This window comes from Tachypleus tridentatus, chromosome 2, assembly GCF_004210375.1.
Source record: "Tachypleus tridentatus isolate NWPU-2018 chromosome 2, ASM421037v1, whole genome shotgun sequence".
In the NCBI taxonomy this organism is placed as follows: domain Eukaryota; kingdom Metazoa; phylum Arthropoda; class Merostomata; order Xiphosura; family Limulidae; genus Tachypleus; species Tachypleus tridentatus.
In genome coordinates this window covers 31238919-31262807 of record NC_134826.1, presented here as the reverse complement: position 1 = coordinate 31262807, position 23889 = coordinate 31238919, and the positions used below count along the sequence as shown (strand labels likewise).

Genomic DNA, 23889 nt, shown 5'->3' with positions numbered 1-23889 from the left:
TCAGTTCTAGCTTCTTTTTTCATTAGTTTGTTACAGAATGTTTTTCTTTTCAGCAAATGTAACCTGTTCTTCAACAGAGTTTATGTGTGATAATATGAAGTGTATACCAAACCAGTGGCACTGTGATGGTGAAGAGGATTGTGAAAATAATTCTGATGAGAAGAACTGCTCCTCTGGAAACTTTCCATCACCTTGTAACTCTAGAGAATTCATGTGTGCTAACCGAAAGGATTGCATTCTTAATTCCTGGCATTGTGATGGTGGTATTGACTGCCCTGATAAATCAGATGAGACAAACTGTAAGTTTGGTATTCATCTGGTATAGTAGTAATGTAAAGTTAGGGAACTGAATTTATGTAATTGAAATTGGTGCATGTCTAAAATCAAAGGTATGTGTATTAACGATATATTGTTTGGTTTTATGACAAAGTATCACAAACATGTAGAATTTAATAAACTGAATTATATATGTAATTTCATTTAACCTTAAATACGTTTATGTTGCCACAGAAAAAAATGTTTCTAACTAAAAATTTGAAGTTACATTTCCAAACAGATCTGTATCTAGTACTATTACTGTAATTAGAAATGTAATTGATATCGTTTGACCAAATGCCATATACCTGGTTAAGTCCTTTAACTAAATAACCTTATATTTGGCTGTCATATAGTTGAGTAAGACAGTTTCATTAGTTTCATGGAACACTATATACTATTTATAGGACATGTGGATGAATATAAAGTAAATATGACCTTTTTTGAAAAGGTAAACAATATACAAACTGAGTAAAGATGCAACAGTATTATTTAACAAAGGTGAATATTCATATATTAGTTGGCTCTAAGCAACAGTCTGTAATATTCTACTATAGAGAAAATTTGTGAAAAATCATTATTTTTTGGGAGTTTCTCAAAGCTTCTTTAAGTCTCAACCTCTAATATACCTTGAAATATATATTTAAGCTCTAAGATGTTAGTAGATGTTGCCTGAATAATATTTAATAAACAAGTCATAAGAAGACGTAATTTGCATCTTACACATTGATCTTTGAGACTTTTAATGGCTGATCAGTATAAGTAAGATGATGAGTGATTCAGTTATATCCTCTATATCACCTAATTATTATAAGTTATTTAAAATAAAAAACAACTCCTTTTAGGGATTACTCTGAAGTAGTTGGTGATTTTAAAGTAGGGTGCAAATTGTAAAAAAAAAGGCCTGCTTAGCTAACCAGTTTGTTATTTATTCTAAATTATCAGTTGAAGCTCATTCAAGGAAAATAGTCGACCTTGATGGTGGGTTCTGCATATTTTGTCAGAGTGCCTTTATCTTCAATTCAGGTTGACACCTCCTCTTTTCTTGTCTTCAGTTCTTTGTCCTACTCCAAGAAATTATATCTATCTGAGGCTGTGAGAAACTTTTTTCTTAAGGAGGCCATTGAACCAGTGTTTTTTGTTCAGCTGGAATTTTCATTTTTGTCCCCAAGAAATCTGGTGATCAGAGACTCATCATTGATCTCTGTTGCCCCAAACGTTTCTGAATCCTTCTTGTTTTACTCTGGAGTCAATTCTGTCCTTCATTGGGTTTTCACTTCAGGTCTTTGGATAACTAAGTGTGATGTAGTGGATGGACACCTTCAGGTTCCTATCTCCCTAACCTCATGTCATTTTCTTTGGTTCCTCCACAAAGGACCTGTTTTACAGTTATAGGTTTTTTTAGTTTGGGCTTGCCTCAACTTCTTATGCATTTTATCAGGTAGATAAGACCTATGCTCGAGAGCCTCATCATTATATGGACAATTGGCTTCTTCTGGCTCCTTCCTGTTTGGCGTCTTCTGATCACACCTCAGATGGTTGGATTGTTAATCAAAGTGGAGAAGTATATGCTTTCCCATACATAGTACCTAGTTCACTGGGGAATTTTCTTCAATTTCCATTTCAGTCAGACCCAGCCTTTTTCACTCCTTCTTTGGGATATGGAGAAGTTGGCCATTGAGACCTTATTATCTTATTCTCTTCTAACTTAAAAGGTTCTATCTCTTTTGAGGATTAGGCTTCCTTGCAATTTTGTATACTCCTTGGTCGTAGTCACATGTATTCTCTCCAGTGGGAACTATACAATCAATGGAATTAATGATTTAATTGAATCAATCAGCTGTCTTTCCTTCAGACTGACCTTGCTTGGTGGTCAGACAGAGACAGTACTATGGCTAGTGTTCCTCTCATACCTCCTTCTAGACCTGCATCATTTTACAAATGCTTCTCTTATGGCTTGGAGTGCACATCTTGATTCCTAGGAGATTTCCAGGAGTTATTCATAGGCTGAATTTGAGCTTCATGTCAACATTCTTGAGCTATTAGCTGATCATCGAGCTATGTTACATTTCCACTATCTTCTAAGGGAATGATGGTTTAGTATATTCTGATAACTCTACAGTGTTCTCATACAGTACAAATAAAGGGATATAAAGTCCTGGTCCTTTTGTTTTGGACTCTGAATTTCCTATTCTGGGCCAATGAGCACTGAATGTGTTTCTTGTTTTGCCATATTCTTAGTGCTTTGAATCATGTTTCAGGTCAATTATTGTGCCAACACAAAGTCATATACATAAAGTGGTCCTTAGATCCTCAAGTTTTCTGGTGGTTATGCTCCATTTTGAGAAACACAGATGAATTTACCACCTAGCTGAATAACATTTTTTTGATCTTCAGTTCTTCATCTTGAGTCTTTGTGGTAGATACCTCTGAGGTGTTCATATTTATGTTTTCCCACCTATAAATTTCCTCTCCAAAGAACCTCCTTTCTTAAATCAACTCTTTATTACCGTTTTTATTCGTTTATAAGACGATTCGCTTATAAGACGGGTTTCAACTTCACCTGAGAAATTGTTGATATTCTGTTTAGACTCGTTTATAAGACGAAGGAAGGAAAGCAGGTAACGAGAGAAAAGTGAAAAAAATGGAAATTAATAGAAACCTAATTTTGGGTTTCGTATACGATATTTCGATTTCAGATTAGAAGGAGAAAAATAGAAGAGATAGAAAAGTGAAAATAGAATTGGATTGCCAAGGTAGCAGCCAAGTGTTCGGGAAGAAACCGACAAGATGCTAAAAGATGTGTCTTTATTGATTCTTCTTCGTTAGCACTGTGGATGCATTGTGCTTACCGGTATGACGTTATAGGGAAAAACGAAGTCCCGCGCGCCCTTCAACGAACGATGCGCTGACTCACAATCACAGATCTAATAATAACAAGATAGCTCACTTCCCTATTTTCACTGTCTGAAATATCTGCACAGTTCTGAGTGAACTAAATTTATTTTCTATGTCTGTAGACCTCGCCTATAAGACGGGCGCCCCCAATTTGAGCCCGAAATCTCGAGGAAAAATCCCCGTTTTATAAGCGAGTAAACACGGTAAGTTTCATGGTGGCTGCATTTTGACTGGCTTAGTCTTGATTCCCTCTCATTAGGCCTTTATAAATGTCACCTGGCTTTATTTGTGGCTTTTGTTAGGTCCCTTACAAGAAGACAGGGTCTGGCACTGCACATTGCTTCTCAACTTTCCCTCTCAGTTTGATCTTCCACATTGTCCATTTCTCAACAATGTTGGACTACTTTTCATCTTTGATCTCTCTATGATGTGGTTTCTACCACTCACATCCTTCCATTCTTCACCTAAATCTTCAGTCAGTATCTTTCCTCTTCAACAGTTTATGGATGAAAAGCAGCCTAGTCTAACCCATTTAATTTTACTAGATTCTGTTCTCTTCTCCCAAACTTTTCATGTTCTTTATCTTCACAATGCACCTGATATGGATTTAATGTCATCTTCTTTGCCCTTTCTGAACCTAACATTCAACCTTTGGTTTCATGTTCCCTGTATAATATTTCTCTGAAGACCTATTTTCTTCTAGCTTGTGTTCATTGCAGTTCTGATCTTTGTATGATAGATGTGTCATGCACCTTTAATCAGAGTACATATATTATGCTGTATTCTTTCCCAAAACCTCAGCTATCTCTGAGAGTGATTCTGCTTTTGCACTTATCTCCATCCCATCCATTTCTTATATTTATTGCAGGTCAGATCTAGATTGCCTCCTGTGTTCTATGCAAGCTTTGTGGTGCTGTGTAGTTCATACTGCTTTCTTTCATGGTTTCCATTTGTTTATTCCTTGGAATCTTTCTGTGTCACAACCTTTCCATCATTACCTTTATGGATTGAGTTTGTCAGCTTATTAAGTAGTTAAGTGGCTTATTTTCCCTCACTTTGGAAGGGTGTCATCATTATCATGTCTTTTCTCCTCAGTTTATATATCTTACAATATCTCTAATGGCTTATTTTCATCATTCTTTCGAGGAGTCACCATGCTGGAATGTGGAATATTCCTCATGCCTTTGTCATGCATTATCTACAGCATCTGACTGTGTTCTTCTCTTATAAATATCATCTTTCTCTTGTGGAATTTTACAAATACCAGTTTGACTATAACTTGGGCAAGTTTTTCTGTTGTGTTTCTTTCATGGAGTTTCTTTTGCTTTGACATACATTTATATCCTGCTCAGTGGTGTTTCTTGGTCAAGTGTGTTCTCCTATTAACCTGCAAGAAATACTTATAAGGTTGAGACGTGGCATTATGCAAGATCATTAGTGGCTTACATAGTGGTATATGTATCTTTTTTTGTACATAGAATTCTGATAAGTACACAGCAGACTGTCATGAATGAAGCACAAGGGGATTGTTGTCTATTTCTGTTGCTTTTTTGATTGAATAAATCAGTAGTGAAATGATTTTAAAGATGGTATTTTGTGATCACCCCTTTCTCAAGTGGGAGATTCTACCAGACACCCCAGTGACGTTTAACCCTCCCTTCCTTGTGTGAAGTGTGTGAGTTATAGCTATTTACCAGTTTGTAGTTACCAGAGAGATGGATCATGGAAGCTTTCTCATGAGTGTAAAATACACATCATAACGTTAATATCACTTCACTCAATTGAGAAAAAGGCAAAGTTGAGAACCCTCCTAACCCTCCTTCTTTCTGCTCCTTGAGTTGTACTTGCAGGTGTGTTGATGTTAGTGTAGGCTGGAACATAAAATGTTGTATCCTCTTTCTAATATCAGGTTCATGTAGCAAATGCTCTGTTCCTACAGTTGAAACCAGTAGATGCCCAGTAATTCTTGTTGAAGAATGTTTCATTTTCTTTCTCCATGATTGTGCTAAGGGGTCTTTATCTCCCATATAATACTGGTTGTGAGCATACAATGTCCATTTCGTACAGCTGAGAAGGTGTTCCTCATCTTCCTTATTATACTGGGTGCACAGTATTTATTCCTTGCTCTTATGATTGAGTTAGAATTTTTATTTTCTGCTTGTTATACCAGTTAGAGGATGATTACCCATTATTACAGTTGAGTTGAGGCTTACATACAGCCCTGTAAGTCTGGATTTTGAATATTTTACTTCTTTACTTCTGTGCTTGATTTGGAAGTTTTTCCAGCAAATGTCATTTGCCTGCTTTTTCATCATCATTTTGGTTGTTTGCAGTACAGCACTCTGCTTACTTACAGGTAGTGTTGATGTATAACTTACAAATGGTCCTAGCTACCTCACATTGTATATCCTGATTTTGATCTTGCATGAGGTCCTCCATCTTGTAATATTAAAGATGAGATGTTGAACCTTGTCCGTATGATTGGGGCTGAGTAAATATCTAGCAATGCGTAGGTGAATGCCTCCCTCTTCATAATTCTGAGAACTGGCCATTGGCTTTCCATTTTGTCTGTGCAGGTTGGTCACAAGACTTATTCTACCAGGTGTGGTTGAGTGTGGAAGGAAACTCATGTTGATTTTTTACACACAAGACATTGTTTTCTGAGGTCATTTTATTACTAGGCCAGGCTTCAGGATATTACACTTCTTTTAAGATGCAATCCCCACGTGTATGCTTCCATTTCTTAACAGTGCACATCTGATAAATTCTACATGGACACTTTACACTGGGAGTCTTGTGTTTTCTCCTAGACCAATTCTTCCACCTACTCAATGTGGAACTGTAGCTATTATGTGAGAGGAAGTATGTATTTTATTAGAAGTTATAATTTTCTTGCACTAAAAATGTTTTCTGATAGATACTTATGTTCTCTCACACACCTCAAAATTCTGGTATTCAGTTTTTTACCTAGTCTCAAATGGGAGGTTCACATAAAGTAGTACAGAGAGAGCCAGGTATTCTAGGAGTGTGTTGCATTCCTGTTGGTGGGGTTGTCACATCCTCTCTGCATGCTAAATCAGTAGCTCAAAACTGTGGGCTATAAAAGCTAGTGCATCATGTGATAAAATTACTTTTCATTAAGTTAGAGGGCAGTGTAAAAATTGAGAAAAGCTATTATGTGAAAAGAGGTAAATATCTATCAGAAATCTGTTTTCAGTGTAAGAATATGGTAACTTTAAGAAAAAATTAATTCCAACAGATGCAACATAACAACTGCTGGTCAGTTTCAAATGACAATACAGTTTTCCTAACATCATTTGTCAGGTTATGTTCAACAATAAAAGTTACTGGGCTGCATAACATATAATTTGCACATTCTTCTCTTAAAGCTACATATTTTCATGGTTGTCATATGGGTGATGCAATAGGGAAAATGTTGGAAACTCTAATAAATGCATGGGAAACCTTAAACAAAAATATTAATCTAATAAAATATAATAAAACAAGTATTATGCAAAAGTTCTGATGATGCTGAATTATAAAAATTCTTTGTAACTGTGTAATACTACATAGAATTTCATGTAACTTTAGGCAGGTAAGAAGCATATTAATATCAGCAAAAGATCAGTTATTGTTCATTGTAACTGCATATTACTATATTTTTTTTCAAGATTTATAACATTCACTGATATCCTTTTGCAGTAAATATATAACCATATAGTTTTGCTTTAGTGTTGTAAAATATGACAGATTTATCAATAATCTCCAGTATTCTTGGCCATGGAACTACTGAAACATTACAAACGGTTTACAACCAAGTTAAAGTTAACAAGGTTTAATTTTATTATTTGACAATGTCAAACCTCTTTGATACAGAAAAATTGAACTAACTTAGTCACAACTCACTCATCATTTGTCTGAATAAAAGATTTGTTTTAACATGAAAAATGGAATACAATCTGCTTTTATCTTAACAGTTACAACTGAGTTAGTTGGGTTGAATTTTCTTTTGCACAAGATTTTCTAAAGTGGTGTAATATCATTTATCAATATCTGTAAAATAAGAATATTTTTTTCTTTCATTGACATTTAGGTTTTACTACCTGAACTCATTTAAATGTCTTCCTTGATTTTTAACAGAATCTTTAAACATACATGTAAAAAATACCTTAATATACTGGAATCACTGTAAAACCTTACCTCTAGAAAACCTTATTTTTATTGCAATAATTTGTTTTTATCAAATTAATACCAACGTGCTTCCTTAAGTAATTGGAATAATATTAAAAAGTGGTAAAGTGTAAATGGTTATAATGTATCTTTATAATAAATTATCCTAATTGCCTTTACTTATAATAGTACATGTGTAATAGTTATATAGAGATTTTTATTGGAAAATCTTTTAGCATCGAGTGTATGAAACTATAACAACTTCAAGCTCATTGTATTACTATATACTGTGACAGAAAGTTCATAGTTGGAAGCCCTTTTATTTTTCTTAACATAATCTGTTAGTTAATTAAGGTTCACTTTTCCATCATTTTGAAAAAAATACTGTTGTATTATTTTTTTTAGTTAGGTATGTAAAGAAACTACCTCCTTTAATATTTACACCAATGTAAATTATTAAATGCAGTTTTTTTTCTGCATTTACTAACCATAGCTTTAATTCCATACAGAAAATTATTGAAATATTTTTTGTGTATTCATTTGAAGTATCACAAATTAAATCAAACAGAAAGTGCCTTCCTTATAAGTAAAACAAAATATTTTCCAGTTTTTACTGTATAAATTTTGTACAATTTACTTTTTGAACTTGAGAGGCTACACTAGTGCAGGTTTGGTCCTATTTTTTAGTTTTATCATTGAAAAGTAACACATGCATTAATTTCGTACCATTAAGGATATTAAGAAAATTTAAATTCTGTAAAAAATGTTAATTAACAGTATGCAGAGTAAAGTGTTTGTTGATGTTGGTTCACATTTTACAAAGATTTAAAGTTAACTTCAAATAACTACAAAATAAATTCAATTTCTTTCTTTTTTAAAACACTATGGAACGCAATGTTTATTTTTTTATTTTAAAGGTACCGTCACTTGTCAACCTGACCAGTTCCAGTGCAAAAATTATCAATGTATTCCTGGACATCTTCAGTGTAATGGGGAAAAGGAATGTTCAGATGAATCTGATGAAGAAAATTGTCCAGGTTAGTTCTAAGTCAAGTTTCAGGTTTTGAGTATAGTTTGAAAACTGTGTAAGGTACTATAACACTTTTTAACTTACTGAAGAAATATTTAACTAGTTATTATCTACTGATAAAAAGACATAACAGCATCTGTATATAAGAAAAATATAATGGACATGAAAGATTGCAAAATCTACTTATTTTTCACAAAATAATTTCAGCAGACAGAAAATATTCTTTTAGATTTCATAGTGTAAGTACTACAGATGGGTAGGCTAGTCATTTTCATAAATCTTGGTAAATTCCATTAAAAATAGTTTGGAAATTTAGTTTGCTCTTAAATCTGAGTACAATACCTAATAATTTGACATGATCTCCTATTAGAAAGTATTTCTGGAATATGCATGTGTTCTTTCTTCATCAAACCATATTAATTCACATATGCATAGAAAATAATATTAAACTAAGTGTTGTTTAAACGAAAATTATGCCAAAATAATCCAGTGACTGCTGAGTTTCTGAACAGGGTACATACAGTTTGCCTTCAGCTGTTGAATGTAAGTATGCTGTATACAGTGTATAGCACATAAAATTCCATACACATTTAAAGGGTTAATTGTAACATTGATATTAGTTAAAGTACAATCCACCTTTATTAGGTTAAACCATACTTTAATCTTTCAATCACACATTTAATGCACATCACTGTGTAAAGTCTGTTTTTTATAGTTGTATACAAGAACCTTGTTTTAGTATAATATAGTTTCTGATTTTTATGTAAAATGATATTGATTTATAAGTGTGAGATCCTACAAAACTTTTTTGATGAATTAAGTCTTAAGTTTGGTAACATCACTGATAAGTGTTTTCAACCATAAACTCAATAATATTTTAACAAGTCTAATGTATATAGCATGTTTAGAGTGGAAAATGAATAATAATTAATCACTGAATATTTATAAATGTGAAAGTAGTTAATAATTTAACCCAGGATTCTGTTGAAATTAATGTTTTGTCATTTATCTTCTACATCTTAAGCAGATACGTTTCTATTCACATTAAACACTGAGATGTGTTGTTATAACTGACACAGGAAACAGTTGACAAAATGGCTTATGATCAAAACCATTTTCTTAAAGCTAGAAGCGAGAGGCCATCCAGGTGTTTCAGCTACCAAATATATAATGTTTTATCCATTCATCCGTTGAATATATATTTATGTACTAATGTTTTGTTTACTGGCATATCATTGATCCATAGTAATATAATAGTAAACAATAAATAATATCAAATCCTACAATGTTTGACTTACTTGTAAGTTAAGCTTGAAATTATACATTATTTATTAAGCATTACTATTAGGCATACTAAGAAAGCTAGATTAAGTGGTGACAGGTAGTTGTGATTGCCATTGGCCTTTTCCATTGAAAAATGTACGTTTAAAGCTGTGTTGCTATGATATAAGTGATTTTTATGTTTCATATAAATCTACAGTTTTGTAACGTTTTGTTAACATATTCTTTCAGATTGTTTTTCCATAAATAATTTTTAACCAAAAAAAGTTTATTATTATTATAAACACCATAATTATTATTTTGTATATAACTTAATCAATGCATGTGTGTAGGTATTGCTTAAACTGCAGGTAACAGATAGTATTCATTTGTATTTTGTTATTTATTAATTCCAATGTTTGATCCAGGTCTCCTATGTTCTTAATTGGGCTCTGCCTATAAATGACCTATTCTGGCTGTAGATATTCATGTATTTATGTTAGAAAATTTGAGACAGAGTTACTTGGTATTATTTTAATACAAAAATATTGTTATTTGGTAAACAGATGAAAATTGATAATTATATTTAATATTAAGGAGTAAAATATTAAATTTCAAAACTGTATGTAAGTTAAATAGATCACCTGTCTTCACCTCCTCTTAATGACTTTATGGGGTTGTCTAGCTGTAAAATTTTGTCTTAATTTAATGTATTGAGATAATTTAGGTGATAGGATTAAAGCCTTGAAATGTACTTAGTTTTTTATAAAAGATGTTGCATAACAATATATTGTGAGACAACATGGGACATATTGGTCATTCTTGGTTGTTCCTTTCTCTAAACTGAATTAAAATTATTAGTAAATACTTTTTCAAATATTAAAGCCAGTCTTTTTCATTCATATATTTATCAAGTTTTTTCTTAAACTCGCTTAAATTTACTGCCTTTACAATATCTAAAGGCCAACCACCCTGTTAGAAAAATGAAACTGTTTTAGCTGAAAATAATTCCTACTTTGCCAAAATTTATATTTGTGTTTCCTAGTTCTATTATTTTAACTCTTAAATATGAAAAGATGATCCATCAACTCTATCAATTCCATTTAAATCTTAAACACTTCAATCATATCCACTCTAACGTTTATTTTTTTCTCAAGAGAAATTAATTTGAAAGATTTTAGCTGATTCTCATATGACAACCCCTTCATCCTAGGTACTATTCTAGTAACTCTTCTCTGACATTTTCCAACAGTTTAATGTATTTCTTAATATAAAGAGCCCAAGACTGAACACATTATTCCAAATGTGGCCTAATCAGTGACCTGTACAATAACATTTTTCTCTTTAGGCTTGTATTTCTGTAAACATAATCTAAAATCACAGTTGCATTACTACTAGCAATAGCATATTGCTTGGATGGCTTTAGTGACTGAGAGACTATTTACATCAAAAATCCCTTTTTTTCATGTTAAGACGATTCCCATGAAAATTATACTTATAATTCAAATTATGATACACCAAATGAATTACTTTGTATTTATTATAATTAAAACCTATCTGTTATTTATTTGTCCCACTCACTAAGTGATTTAAATCGTTTTCTAAATCAGCAGCATCTTCACAGCTAGCAACACTAATGTAAGTAATTTATTAACAGTTTCCATCAGTTTATAGACATTAAGGCAAAGTTCTAGAAATTTCAGTTGGCTCAACAATATGCTAGTGCTTTTGTGTTATAACACATATTGTTGATTCTTACACTCAAGAATGTTCTACAAATTTAAGAAATAGGTGGGAATTTCACAGTATTCATGTAACAATATAAGTTACATGGATTTATAAATACAAGTTTAACTTATACAAATATCAATATTAAAATAAATATATAACAGTAAATCTAAATTAATAGCTAGCCTTAGATAATCTTAACCAAGATATTATATATACATATACATTGCAACAATACATTAAAGAGAATACATTGTCAAAGAATTATAAAACTTTAATAAACATGACAGTATACAACACAATCAATGCAAATGACTCATTGATCATAAAATTATATGAAGTTGTATCAGCACAATTGCTATCGACCCTTTTGACATGGATTATCATCAAATCATTGTAGTGGCAATTCATCTAGGTCAAGGATGATGGTCCTCCAGAGATGGTTAATGAAGCCAAACCTTGCTGCACTGGTCTTCTGGCAGTGAGGGCTAGTCAGTTCAGAGGAAAGGAGAGGTTTTAGTAGTAGCTGGCATCGTTTCCTCTTCTTTGGCTTCTCTTCAAAATTTTGTCTTCTTAACGACTGAAAGAATTCTGCTCCCTGATGGATAAGGGGTCTCCAGGTGGTTTGGTCATGAGTGAATGTTTTCAAGTTGTTAACACTAATGTTGCAGCTCTTGAGTGTTGTCTTCAGGCCATCCTTGAACTGCTTTTTCTGTCCTCCTCTCATTCATTTCCCATTTTCAGTTGACCATACAGAAGTTGTTTTGGGAGTTGGCTGTCACTCATTCAAAACATGTGGTCTGTCCATAGGATGTGGTTCTTGATGATGGTGACTTCAATGCTGCTGATTTTGGCTTCTTTGAGGATGCTGAGGTTGGTTCTGTATTCCTCCCATTGTATCTTCAAGATACTCCAGAGGCACCTTTGGTGGAAGCATTCCAGCTGGTTCAGATGTTGATGATATGTGACCCATGTTTCAGATCCATTCAGGAGGGTGGGGATAACAACTGCCTTGTATACGAGTATCTTGGTGGCTGTCCTAATGTCTCAATCCAGATTTTGCTTAGGATGTCTTCAACAAGCTGGTGTGGGATGTTCTGGAACATAGCATCTTTGTCGGCATTTGAGTGGCAATTGAAGATCTCTTCGAAATGCTCCCTCCATCATCAGTTGATCTCCTTATCAGTCTTAGGGAGAGTGGTCCAATCTCGACTATGCAGTGGAGCTCTATTACTTTACACTTGGAAGACACCTGTGCATGAGTTGATTTAACATGTGAATAATTTTGCACACCAAAAGACACAACAGTCAAGAAGTTGAGTCCAATGGCAAGGAAACCAAGATGATTGGAACTTGATGAATTTCTGTAGCTCTTGTCTGCCCTTTCTACCATTGAGGGTTCCAGGTATGGTCCTCTTTCTGTCAGGATTGGCTGTTGGGGACTTGGGGTTAGATCGCTCTTTGTCAGGAACCCTAACAGGTGTGCAAGGCTCCTGACTGCATTGCTCTCAGGATTACTGGCATGTGCAAGCCCTCTCACCCTGACAAGGTGATGATTGAACTAGAGGGCATCAACTCATACTCTTTTACTGTTAAATTTCAGTTTAACAGTATTCTGCTTTTGCCTTTCATTCGGTTTAAAAACATCAATGGGCTACGATTAGTGGAAATGACAATGACACATTGAAATGTTCTAAAGTTGACACTAATGCCAATATTTATTTTCCAGTGGAATAATTCTTATGGTGACATTAAAAAAAATTAGAAAAATAACAAAGAGGGTGTTTGATACCTCTGTCACCTGATTACAATGGAATAGCACCAACAACACAGTCACTGGCATCAACAGCTAATGGTACAGGTTTATCAAAGTGCACAATAAACATTCGACCTTTCAAAAATCAGATTTGCATGTTTCTGGGAACATGAACTTCTTATTTTTATTAAATACGTTTGTTAGTAGTACAATGATGTCAGCAAACCTTTTACAAAACGTCTTGTAATATCCAGCCATTCCCAAAAATCTCATCAAACTTTACTTGCTTGTAGGAGTTGGATAATTCAAAATACAATCAATTTTAGCTTAAATTGGAGAAACTTGAGTGTGGCTTATTATATGACCTAAGTAAACAACATTGGATTTACAGAAATCACTTTTTGTCAAATTTTCAGGGAGATCGGTTTTCTTAAGTTCTCTCAAAATCACCACAAAATGCACATAAGTGTTCTGTCTAGTTGTCTCTGAAAATTACAGTATTGTCAACACAAATTCCAGCATTTGATAAATTGTTGAGAGACTGATTTATCATTCACTGAAAAGTTGCTTGAAAACTTTTAATCCCAAACAACATTACATTGTACTGGTATAATCCATTAGGAGTAACAAAAGCAGAGAATTCTTTTGCTTTGTCAGTTAGAGGAACAGCCCAGTACCCCTTCAGCAGGACATATTATGTGATATATCTGGCTCTTCCAATTTTATCACTACAATTATCCATTCTTTGAATGGGGTAGGAATCTTTCTGTCAAAGCATTTATTTTGTAAAAATATGTAAAGAATGAAACTGAACCATCAGATTTAGGAGCCAGAAAATAAGGCAAAGACCAATAATTCTTTACTGATTTCTATAATGTATATAAGATATTTTTAAGCATTTTATCAGCCTTAATGGAATTTACCTGATGTGAATGCTGTTTCATAGAAGAAGCATCACCTATAACTCATCATGAACAGCAATGTTGGTTTGATTAGGAACGTTTGGAAACATACATTTATATTCAAACAATAAACTAGTTTGTTAATTTTTCTATAAAAAAGGGAAATAATCGAGTTTGCCCAGAATTACTCAGTTTGATGTTCCATTCATTTCCAATATTTTCATTACAAGTGTCTGAGTCAAAGAGTCTTTGGTATGATGAGAATACTTAATGGCTAAAATATTTTCAGATGCATCTCAGATGTATTAGGGATTCAACATATTGATATGACACAGCTAGGTAGCCTGTGAACAATCAGTTATTTTTACAACATACTTTGTCTGACTGACTATCCAATAAACTTCATAAGGACCATGGCACTTAGCTTTTAGTGGATGTCCCATAGTAGGTAACAATACTAAGCCCATATCATCTTGATCAGAAAACCTTGATAATGAACATGATAAAATATCATTGACACAGATAAATATGAATTGAATTATGATTTGAATTTGGAAGGATTCAGATTCCAGAAGAGCCTTCAGTTTATTGTTTCGGATTACCCTTTCAAATAGCCTAAAACCGAGTTAAATTAATTTATAAGTTAATTAAATTTTAAGATGTATGAAGTTTATGATATTTACTGGCAAAATTGATACACGAAGTATTGTTTCTTGATACAAATATATTTTAATATGCAATATATCATAACACTTATTAAAAATAATGATTTATGTACAAGCATTACAAACCTGCAAACAATATTGAGTCTTATATCTGATTTTGAACTGTTTTAATATCTTATCAAAGGTTCACAATGAAAAAATACATACAGAGTTTATACAGACACAATTCACTTAACAGGGAGTTAGCTGTGGGACCCCATAATTATAAGGAAACTCAGAAGTAGCACTGGGGACCCTTCTATGTGTTGGGCCTGTTGCCCATTCAGTTAGACTACTTGTGCCTGAAATCCTACTTCTATTTTCCACAGTCTATATTTCTCTTTATCTATTGTCCTTGCTTTAATTAGGATAGCCTCCAACTTACAAACTGAACATAAAAATTGTACATTCATTTTTAGTTTCCTTATAAGTTATTTGCCAATCCTGAGTTCCCACATAAAACCCACTCACTGATTGCATCCAACAAACTGAAAATGCTCAATTCGTACATTAATCGTAACAAATGTATTTATGCTTATAGTCCAAAAATAAGTACTCAATATCAAATAACAATAGCTTATTGTTAACAATGTTACAATTAAGCCTTGTGCTTAAGAACCATTATTATTTTTTATCACTAGTTTGTCTTCATCAATAAAGGAATATATTTCATTTATATAAAATTTAATAATTTATTAGAACAATAACGTAATGTCAATAATAAAATATATTTAGCCCTAGTTATATTATTATTAAAAATAAGTAAAACTTATAAGGTGAATTTAAACTAATGGATCTCAGTTCAAGTAAATAGGTTAATTCTTAAAACACCAAGAGACAATAAACTAGTTTTTTGTATTGTATTTATCCTTTTTTATGATCTAACAGAAAGTTGAAATATACCTAAACCTAAAATCCTGTTACACATACAAAGTCTGTTGTAACGTTGTAGTCAATTTTATGCCACTAAACTGTATCATAAAACTTTGACTGATTTACTTTTATTTTTTATCCTTAAAATATATTGTTATTATTGTGTTTCTTTTTCACCAAAATTACTACAAATTGTAATAATTAATAACTTAGAAATTATAGCAGCTTAACTTTTCAAAGTTTTCCTTACTGGGATAGCTTTAAGTCTTCAGATTTACAAAGCAAAAATCAGGGGTTCTATTCCCCTAGATGAACACAGCAGATAGCATATGTGGCTTTGCTATAAGAAAAACACATACTTTTCAATGTCCTCCCTCTTTAGTCGTGCCTTCTCAAATTCATGAAGTATTTTGAATGGGTAAAATATTGTATGTACAAGTACTGTATTTGATGTGCTTAGAAATTTCTTTTTGTTTAAAACAAGTATTGTAAATAGTAATTAGTAACAATAAAAGTAATTTATTTGTTTCTTCTTATAGAAACTCAAAAAAATGTGTGACCCAGAAACACAGTTTGATTGTGGCCAGAATCGCTGTATTCCTATAAATTTGGTCTGTAATAAACGAAATGATTGTGGAAACTGGGAAGATGAACCAATTCATATGTGCAGTAAGCATGTGCAATAAATCATGGAAATATATCATTAGCATTAATGAATAGTGAAATTGAAATGAAAATATTTTTCTGTAATTACAGGTTTTACTATTTCTGTCTGAATTTAACTGAGCAATTTATAAAATTAAAACAATTTTCACATGTTTATATAACAACTGAAAATCATGTTATTCTCTAGGTGATATAGATATGTAAAAATAGCATACATAAATGGTTATACAGTTAAATTAATAATTGTTTGTGATACTGTTTAATATACTGTATATATGTTTTGGAAGATCTTAGGCATGAAGACCTCCAAGTTGGTTAATGACATTGTAACAAATTGAAATCTAAAACATTTGCTCTAATCACAACTTTCATCCAGAATTTATTAATTAATGTTTTGCAAGTGATATTTTATGCTTTAACCAGATAAATTTTCATTCATATTTTACTGTGAAAAGTTAGGATGTTAGGAAATCATGTAGATTCAAAAAAATTAACAAAGATAAAAAATATAAGAAACCATTTTACCAGAGTGCTTTCATAAATTAGACCATTTAAAAATTCTTGGGTTATAAGACTTCTTATTTTGTTGTTACACTTTGAGACGTACATGTTATTATAAGTAAAGCAAGAAATATTCAACTGAGTTGCATGTTATCATAAAACATGTTTCTTTAACTCAAAGTGAAAAGTCACCAAAATGTTTAACTATGAAACATCTTTTTCTGTTAGAAATTTTATTTAGAGTGTTTATTTTTTCAGTCCTATAACTTATAAAAAAATAAAATTTACAGATAAATTTGGATTTAACATTTCTATTAAACTGAACTTAATCTCTCTTTGTATTAATGAAATATAATTGTTATTATTAAGTTGAGCTAATTATTAAAAAGTACCAAGTTTTTAAAATTAATTTGAGTGTTTAAGAACTAAGGATATATACAAGTGTTATTTTAATGGATTGCTTATTTGTCTTCTTTTATGTTCTTTTAAGGATGGGTAGAAATATTTTTATTGAACTACAAATAATTTTCCTGTTTACCTGTAGATAAGAATGAATGTGAAGAGAATAATGGAGGCTGTTCTCAGAACTGTGTTAACATGGTTACTGGTTTTCATTGTTCCTGCTTTGAAGGCTATGAACTTGTAGACAATAAAACATGTAAAGGTAAATTCATATCAGTATAAATCATGTAATAATATGAATACATAATTGTTTTTAAATCGTGTATATTAAAATTTCTTGACTACTTGACATTTTATTTTTTTCTATTTTAATTAGATATCAATGAATGTGAGATATTGGGTTTCTGTTCACAAGGATGTAGCAATACCAAAGGCAGTTATAAGTGTGATTGTATGAAAGGTTATTCATTGGAACCAAATAACCATCATCACTGTAGAGCTTCAGGTGAGTATAATTGTAAATGCTTAACTCAAGTATAAAATCAAGCAACTTTTGTTTTTTACTTGAATCATCTTGGTATTTTTAAACCTATAGGTGTAAAAATGTTTCTCAGTATCCTTTTGTAATTTTGAAAATATGTTAATTTGTTTTTATTTTAACTGAAAGTCCTTTAGTATCTCTTAAATGATAAATATACTTTTGTCCCCTAGTAGCTCAATGGTGATCTGTAGACTTAACATTAAAAATCAGGTTTCAATACTGATGCTGGGAACAGCACAGGTAGGTAGTCCATTGTGTAGTTTTTGTGCTCAACAGCAAATAATCAAATTTTGATTTGTATTATTTTTCACATGTATTTTCTATATTTCATCTTTACCTCCAAGAAAAAAAAAACGCCTGAAAAGTTTCCCCTCAAAATCCAATGCTGAAAGCTTAAGTTGTGAAAATCAACCAAATGAATTTATTTCCTTGGAATGTTCACAATATTTAATTTTACTACATCTAATAGTTGTTTTTTTATTTTTCATATATAACTAATTGTTAAAATTTTAATCATATTTGCTATAAGTTGATATATTCTATATATTCTTGATTTCCAATGATGATTATACATCATATGTACTTTAAACTCAGTACAATATGTATGTTGTAAAATATGGATATTTATTTGCAGTAGGAATAGCTTTTTTATGCTCTCCACGTTTGCTACTACCATTTAATATATTAAAGTACATTATTTCAGTACAGTTAAATGTGACTGTGTTAAAATCACCCAGTTTGAGAGCTCTATGAATCCAAGTTATGAGTATTTTTATTATATGACCTACTGCTGTGTTGTTCATTAAAACTGCTAGTGTTAAAATACTCCAAGCTTCAGATTCAGTGGGATTAACTGTGGCCCAGTGGTTAGTGTGCCATACTTTGAGGCCATGAATGTATTTTAAGACCGACTGTCAGAACTGTTAGGTGAATGCAATCAATTACTGAACCTAATTATTAATCAATTATCAAATTCCACTGACAGCTCAGCTCTGTTGTTAATCCTGCACTTCCTGAAGAAGACATGTTTCTATGGGCCGGAGCATCATAATTTTAATTACTTAAAAAAGAAAAAGAGAACTTTTCCACTATAAATCGGTTTACAGTACAAAATTTAACCACCAAGTGAGATCCCTGTCTTGTAATACTCAAGTATCTGTACATGTTTTTTCTGTTAATTATTACTTTTTATACCTTTAATAAAAACATGGTTAAAATTGTTGAGATATCTTTTAATCAATTTTTTTGGCCACTTCACTGTTACAGCAGTGTTAATTCCATTTGCACAACACTTTTTCTATTTCTTAAAATTTTAATATGTTGCTGTTTTTCTTATATAGTTTCAATGCCACTCTAATTTGTTGTTTATGGTAGAATTATGTTGTTCTGTGACATTGTGCTCATTCACCTTTTAGTGAATTGTAAAATAACTTGCATGACATTTTTACATCTGTTGCTGTTAGTTATGTTATTTATTCGTCTTGATATTAGTACCTGGAATACACACACTTATTTGGGAGTTCTTGAGCATTCATTGCTTTGAGTATACTGCAATAGATGGCAACAGTTTGTTGTAAAAAACACAACTAGTGAGGATGACATTTCAAAGTGTTCTATCTTTTGCCTTCAGGAAAGAATTTTGAAACATTATCTTTTATATTTATGTTTTCTCACTACAAGCTTTTGCTTTCCTATATTGTATACTTATCGTGAATACTTTATTGAACAGTCTATCATAGAATTCACGGCTTTCATTTTTAACAGGGAGTGAAGTCTCATATAAAAGTGAAGGTATAGCTATTCATATATGCAAAAACGAGCCGTTTTTGCATATATATTTCTCTACAAGTGGGTTTTCTCGACATCACTGATTATAGCTATTTACGTTTTTTGTTTATAAAAGAATTTAGTGCTTGTATTATTTAGTTTATTTTGTGATTTAATATTTAATGATTGTTTTGCTTTTAAGATGAAGCTAGTTAGCTAGCTATAATGGGTGATATTTAAATATTGAGTTTTACAGTTCAATAGAGATAAGGAAAATAATTTGTCTCATCATTGGGTATTATTAAGTAACTGAACCCTCCTGTGTTAACTTTGGTGAAAAGGAGACTGTTATCTAAACATTCATATACGAATGTGGTAACCCACAGTGGTAACATAAGTAAATTATTCACTAATAGGAGTAGAGGAGAAGTTTCGTCTTTTCAATCGGATTCTAAAGTAATTGAATCAGCCTGACTGGACTTTTGACAAGAAAAGAGAATTACCTAAAGTTTTAGGTAAAACAGTGACTTCTTATACTGTAACGATTTTTGTACATACGTCAACTTGTTTTGAATATATATTAATTTAAAACAAATGGATTGTGTGCTGTTAATTTATTGTTCGAATTTATTGCCAAAAAAGTCACAGAGATCTACTGTAGAAAAATCCTAGCCCAACTCACTCATATATAGAAAAACCTGATATTTGGTGAGCCAGCCAGGATTATACAGTGGTAAACGTAGATGAATGAAGATGTGAACAACAGTGTAAATAAATAAGCCTAATTGTAGTGGTGGCAAAAACAGTGTAAGAATAGCAATCACTGTAACAATAACAATAAAAGAATCAAAAACAATGTCAAGAGATTTTGTTAAGTGTATAGAAAGAGGTGAATGTTTTGGATGAAAAGATAGTGATCTATGAAAGTTTGTTAAAAGACAACAAGAACAAGAGAGAAGAGTAGTAACAGAAGAGAAAGGAGGAGAGAGAGAGAAGAGAGGAAGAAAGAATAAAACAAGTAAAGGTAATAGAGAGAGAAAGAAAGAAACGTAATCCACTTAGGTTCATTTAATTACCTTAGAATACAAAAGATAACACAGATATTTTCTCTACACATCTCTGTCTCCTTTTGTCAAAGTCCACAAAGACAGGTTCAATTACTTTAGAATACCCTTTGATAAAACAATTTATTTTCCTTATCCTATAAAACTGTGGAACTCATTTTAAAATATCACCCATTATAACTAGCCAGCTAACTTCACCTTTTCCAACTTTTTATGAATATATTTCACTCGTTTGATCACCTGCGTTTATATATTGCCCAAACTGAGAAAGAAGAAAACGTAAAGGAGAGGTTAGACCTAGAGAAGAAAAGAGCAAAAACTAAGACTGCCAAGCATACCCAATATAAGAAAAAGCACTTAAGAATGATAGTGGGATCTTGGCCAGTCAACCCAAGATGCCCAAATATGATATAGAGAAAGATGACATGGATGCTTTCTTGAAGATATACGAATTATTTGCCCAAAGTTATAATTGAGACAAAGGCAAGTGACCAGTCTGTCTCATTTCATTTTTCACATGAAAAGACCTACAAGTATATGTAGACATAAAGTCAGAAGCTGCTTTGGACTATGACAAAATAAAAGTAGCATTGCTGAAGTGCTATGAACTTACCTTCTGTTTTCATTTGAAGTTTGAAGAAGTCAAAACTAATGCTGGAGAAATTGTATTTCAGTTTGTGGCTTGTCCATGGTGATACTTCAAAAGATGGATTGACATGGCCAAATGTGACAATAGTTTTGAAGGACTGCCTGACCTACTAATACATGAACAGTTCATAATTACTTGCTTAACTGACATATCACTCTTCCAGAAGAAGAGAGCATCAAAAAACGTGAATGAGGTGATCAAGCTGGCAGAACAGTATACGGAATCCTATGAAGTTAGCATAATGGGCAAATCTACGAATATCCACTAGAAGTCAAAACCAGTGTTGGTTGACCAAGAGCAGAAGTCTAACAAAGGTGAAAGGAGACTAATAAACGAAAGAGAAGAGGTGTAAAATTTGTTGTAAAATAGGGCACACTGAAAAGAAGTGCATGTCCATTACCAACAAGCAACAGTAGAAATCCTCAACATAAAGCAGCTGGAGCTATTTACAAAGATAGTGCTGGTAATAAACAAGAAAATAGTGACTGTCATCACAGATGCAGCTGCCATAAGAAAAATTGAATCAAGAAAGTGCATCAGATTTACCACAAGAAGGAAGTGCCGTTTCCATAATTGATGAGTGTATGGCCATGGTTGGTTAAAGTTAGCAAATGTAATAATAGTACCAGCAAGGTTCATAGCATGTTACAGATATTGAGAGGTGCTAGGAATATACTGTATGCTTTTTTAATCCCAACAATTTTAAGACATGCTCTGCGTGATATAAACTGTTTTCATGAGGTTCTAAATGAGGTTCTTCCAATCATTACAGCCATGAGATACCAATGCTACACTGCAGGATGAGAATAGACAACAGCTAAATAATAAACACTATTTTTGCTTGGGGAGTAAAACAACCAATGCCTTTCTTGTTTTTTCTTGTTATTTAGTGTGTTTTAATGTAATGGAAGAGGAGAAGTGTCTGTTTTGATAATCTACTGGGAAAGTAACATTTTCTTCTTGAATCCATCCTTTGAGAATATAATTTACTTTATCTATATTCTATAATGGGAAATTCTATTCACCAGGATCTTGACTATCAAATTTATATGAGTTGTTAAGATCATCTGATTTTAATGTATTAACATTAACCGAATCTTTCTTATTTTGTGTAGACACTTCATCAGGTGTATTTGCCAGAGCATTATTATATACACAGTGAAAGGATGTGCTTTGAGAATATTTTTCCCTAGGCCAAACCATTTTCCTGCATCTCTGTTTTTATTCTCAATTGCACCTTGACACTGATTTACTTTTTTTCCATTTTTAAATGTTTCAGCAGTGAACCACGTAACTGTTCTTTGTGTTCTTCCAAATTCTCAAGCATTTGTTTTTGGCATAACACAATTCAAATTTTTTTGCCTTTGTCACGTTCTCTTCACTCCTAGGCATTTCTGTGATGGGTATAATCTTATTATTTGTCACTAACCACAGGCAATTCACTATACAACACGTACTGTTACAAATTCATCCAATCTTCTGTTTGTTTTTTCTGTGTGAAACAAATTTGCACTCTGATTGAAATTGATAATTGTATACTCAATGTACAAAGAAATATAAAACATCATTTAATAGATGAATACCTCTGCTTCCTATAGGTTATAGGTAATATATAACTAAAAGTAGGAGAGAACTATTAACAAATCCTGAAATTATATTTTTTTATATCTCACGTGAAATTTAATAATTTATTTCAGCAGTCTTTTTTAACTTCATTCACATGGGATAGACCATAAATGCACAAAAGTGATACAAAAAATAGGCACATTTATTTTTGTAAAAAGCTTGTCTATAGGCCTTAATGTATAGAGGTAATCCTCTTCTACCTGTTCAATAACTTGTCTTTAAACACTTGTAGAAAACGTTCTGATGAGATTAAAATACTTGATACTTAGGATTTAGTCTTTATACTTGTACAATAATATTTTGTGAATCTACTTGACACTTCTGACTTAATGTTTTACTGGCTATTCAATGACAACTTGAATATTTTGCACAAAAGTGTTGTTTTCAGGCCAGTAAGAAAAGATATTTATTATAAATTGTTTTACTTCTCTTACTGTAATTTCTGGAACATTTATTAATGTTAACATCTTGGTACATTATCTTCGATGGCCTCTATTTCCATGAACATTCGAAGTAAATTACAAACAATAGTTAATAAATGTTAATGTTTTATAGCAAAATGTACTTTGCAGGGCACTTAGATGTATATGTTGATGCATCAATTATTTTTATGGGGAAAGTGATTAAAAGAGGTATTTTATGAATATAAATGTATTTTATTTGTATTATAACAGAAGGACGAGTTGCATTGCTTTTTAGCAATCGAAGGGATATTCGGAAGATTGACGTAGAAAGCTTGGAGTATAATTCTGTTCTTAGTGACCTTAAAAATACCATTGCAATTGATTATATATTTCACACTAAGACCCTGTTATGGTCAGATGTGGAAGAGGGATGTATTAAAAGGTAAAAAAACAAACAAACTAGGAAACATTTATGAGATAATACATATATTAGCATGCCAATTTGTATAAACTAGTTGGATCTTTTCATATTTATCAAAGCTTTGAATTTGCAATTTCCTCAATAGGTGGTAGATCTAAATTTTTAAAATGTGTGAAAGAGAATCTAATGTATTTTTCTCAAAATATTTTGCT

At 32.0% G+C, this 23889-nt stretch overlaps 1 protein-coding gene across 1 annotated transcript in view; it reads left to right on the top strand.

Moving 5' to 3' along the window:
* LOC143240308 (very low-density lipoprotein receptor-like) overlaps nucleotides 1-23889 on the top strand; it is a 70382-nt gene that overhangs the window by 28327 nt on the left and 18166 nt on the right. The window contains exons 6-12 of the mRNA XM_076482538.1: nucleotides 54-299; nucleotides 8301-8414; nucleotides 11356-11375; nucleotides 16176-16305; nucleotides 17348-17467; nucleotides 17582-17710; nucleotides 23527-23698. Of these exons, the coding sequence (XP_076338653.1) occupies nucleotides 54-299; nucleotides 8301-8414; nucleotides 11356-11375; nucleotides 16176-16305; nucleotides 17348-17467; nucleotides 17582-17710; nucleotides 23527-23698 (931 nt within the window). The remainder of the gene's footprint in view (nucleotides 1-53; nucleotides 300-8300; nucleotides 8415-11355; nucleotides 11376-16175; nucleotides 16306-17347; nucleotides 17468-17581; nucleotides 17711-23526; nucleotides 23699-23889) is intronic.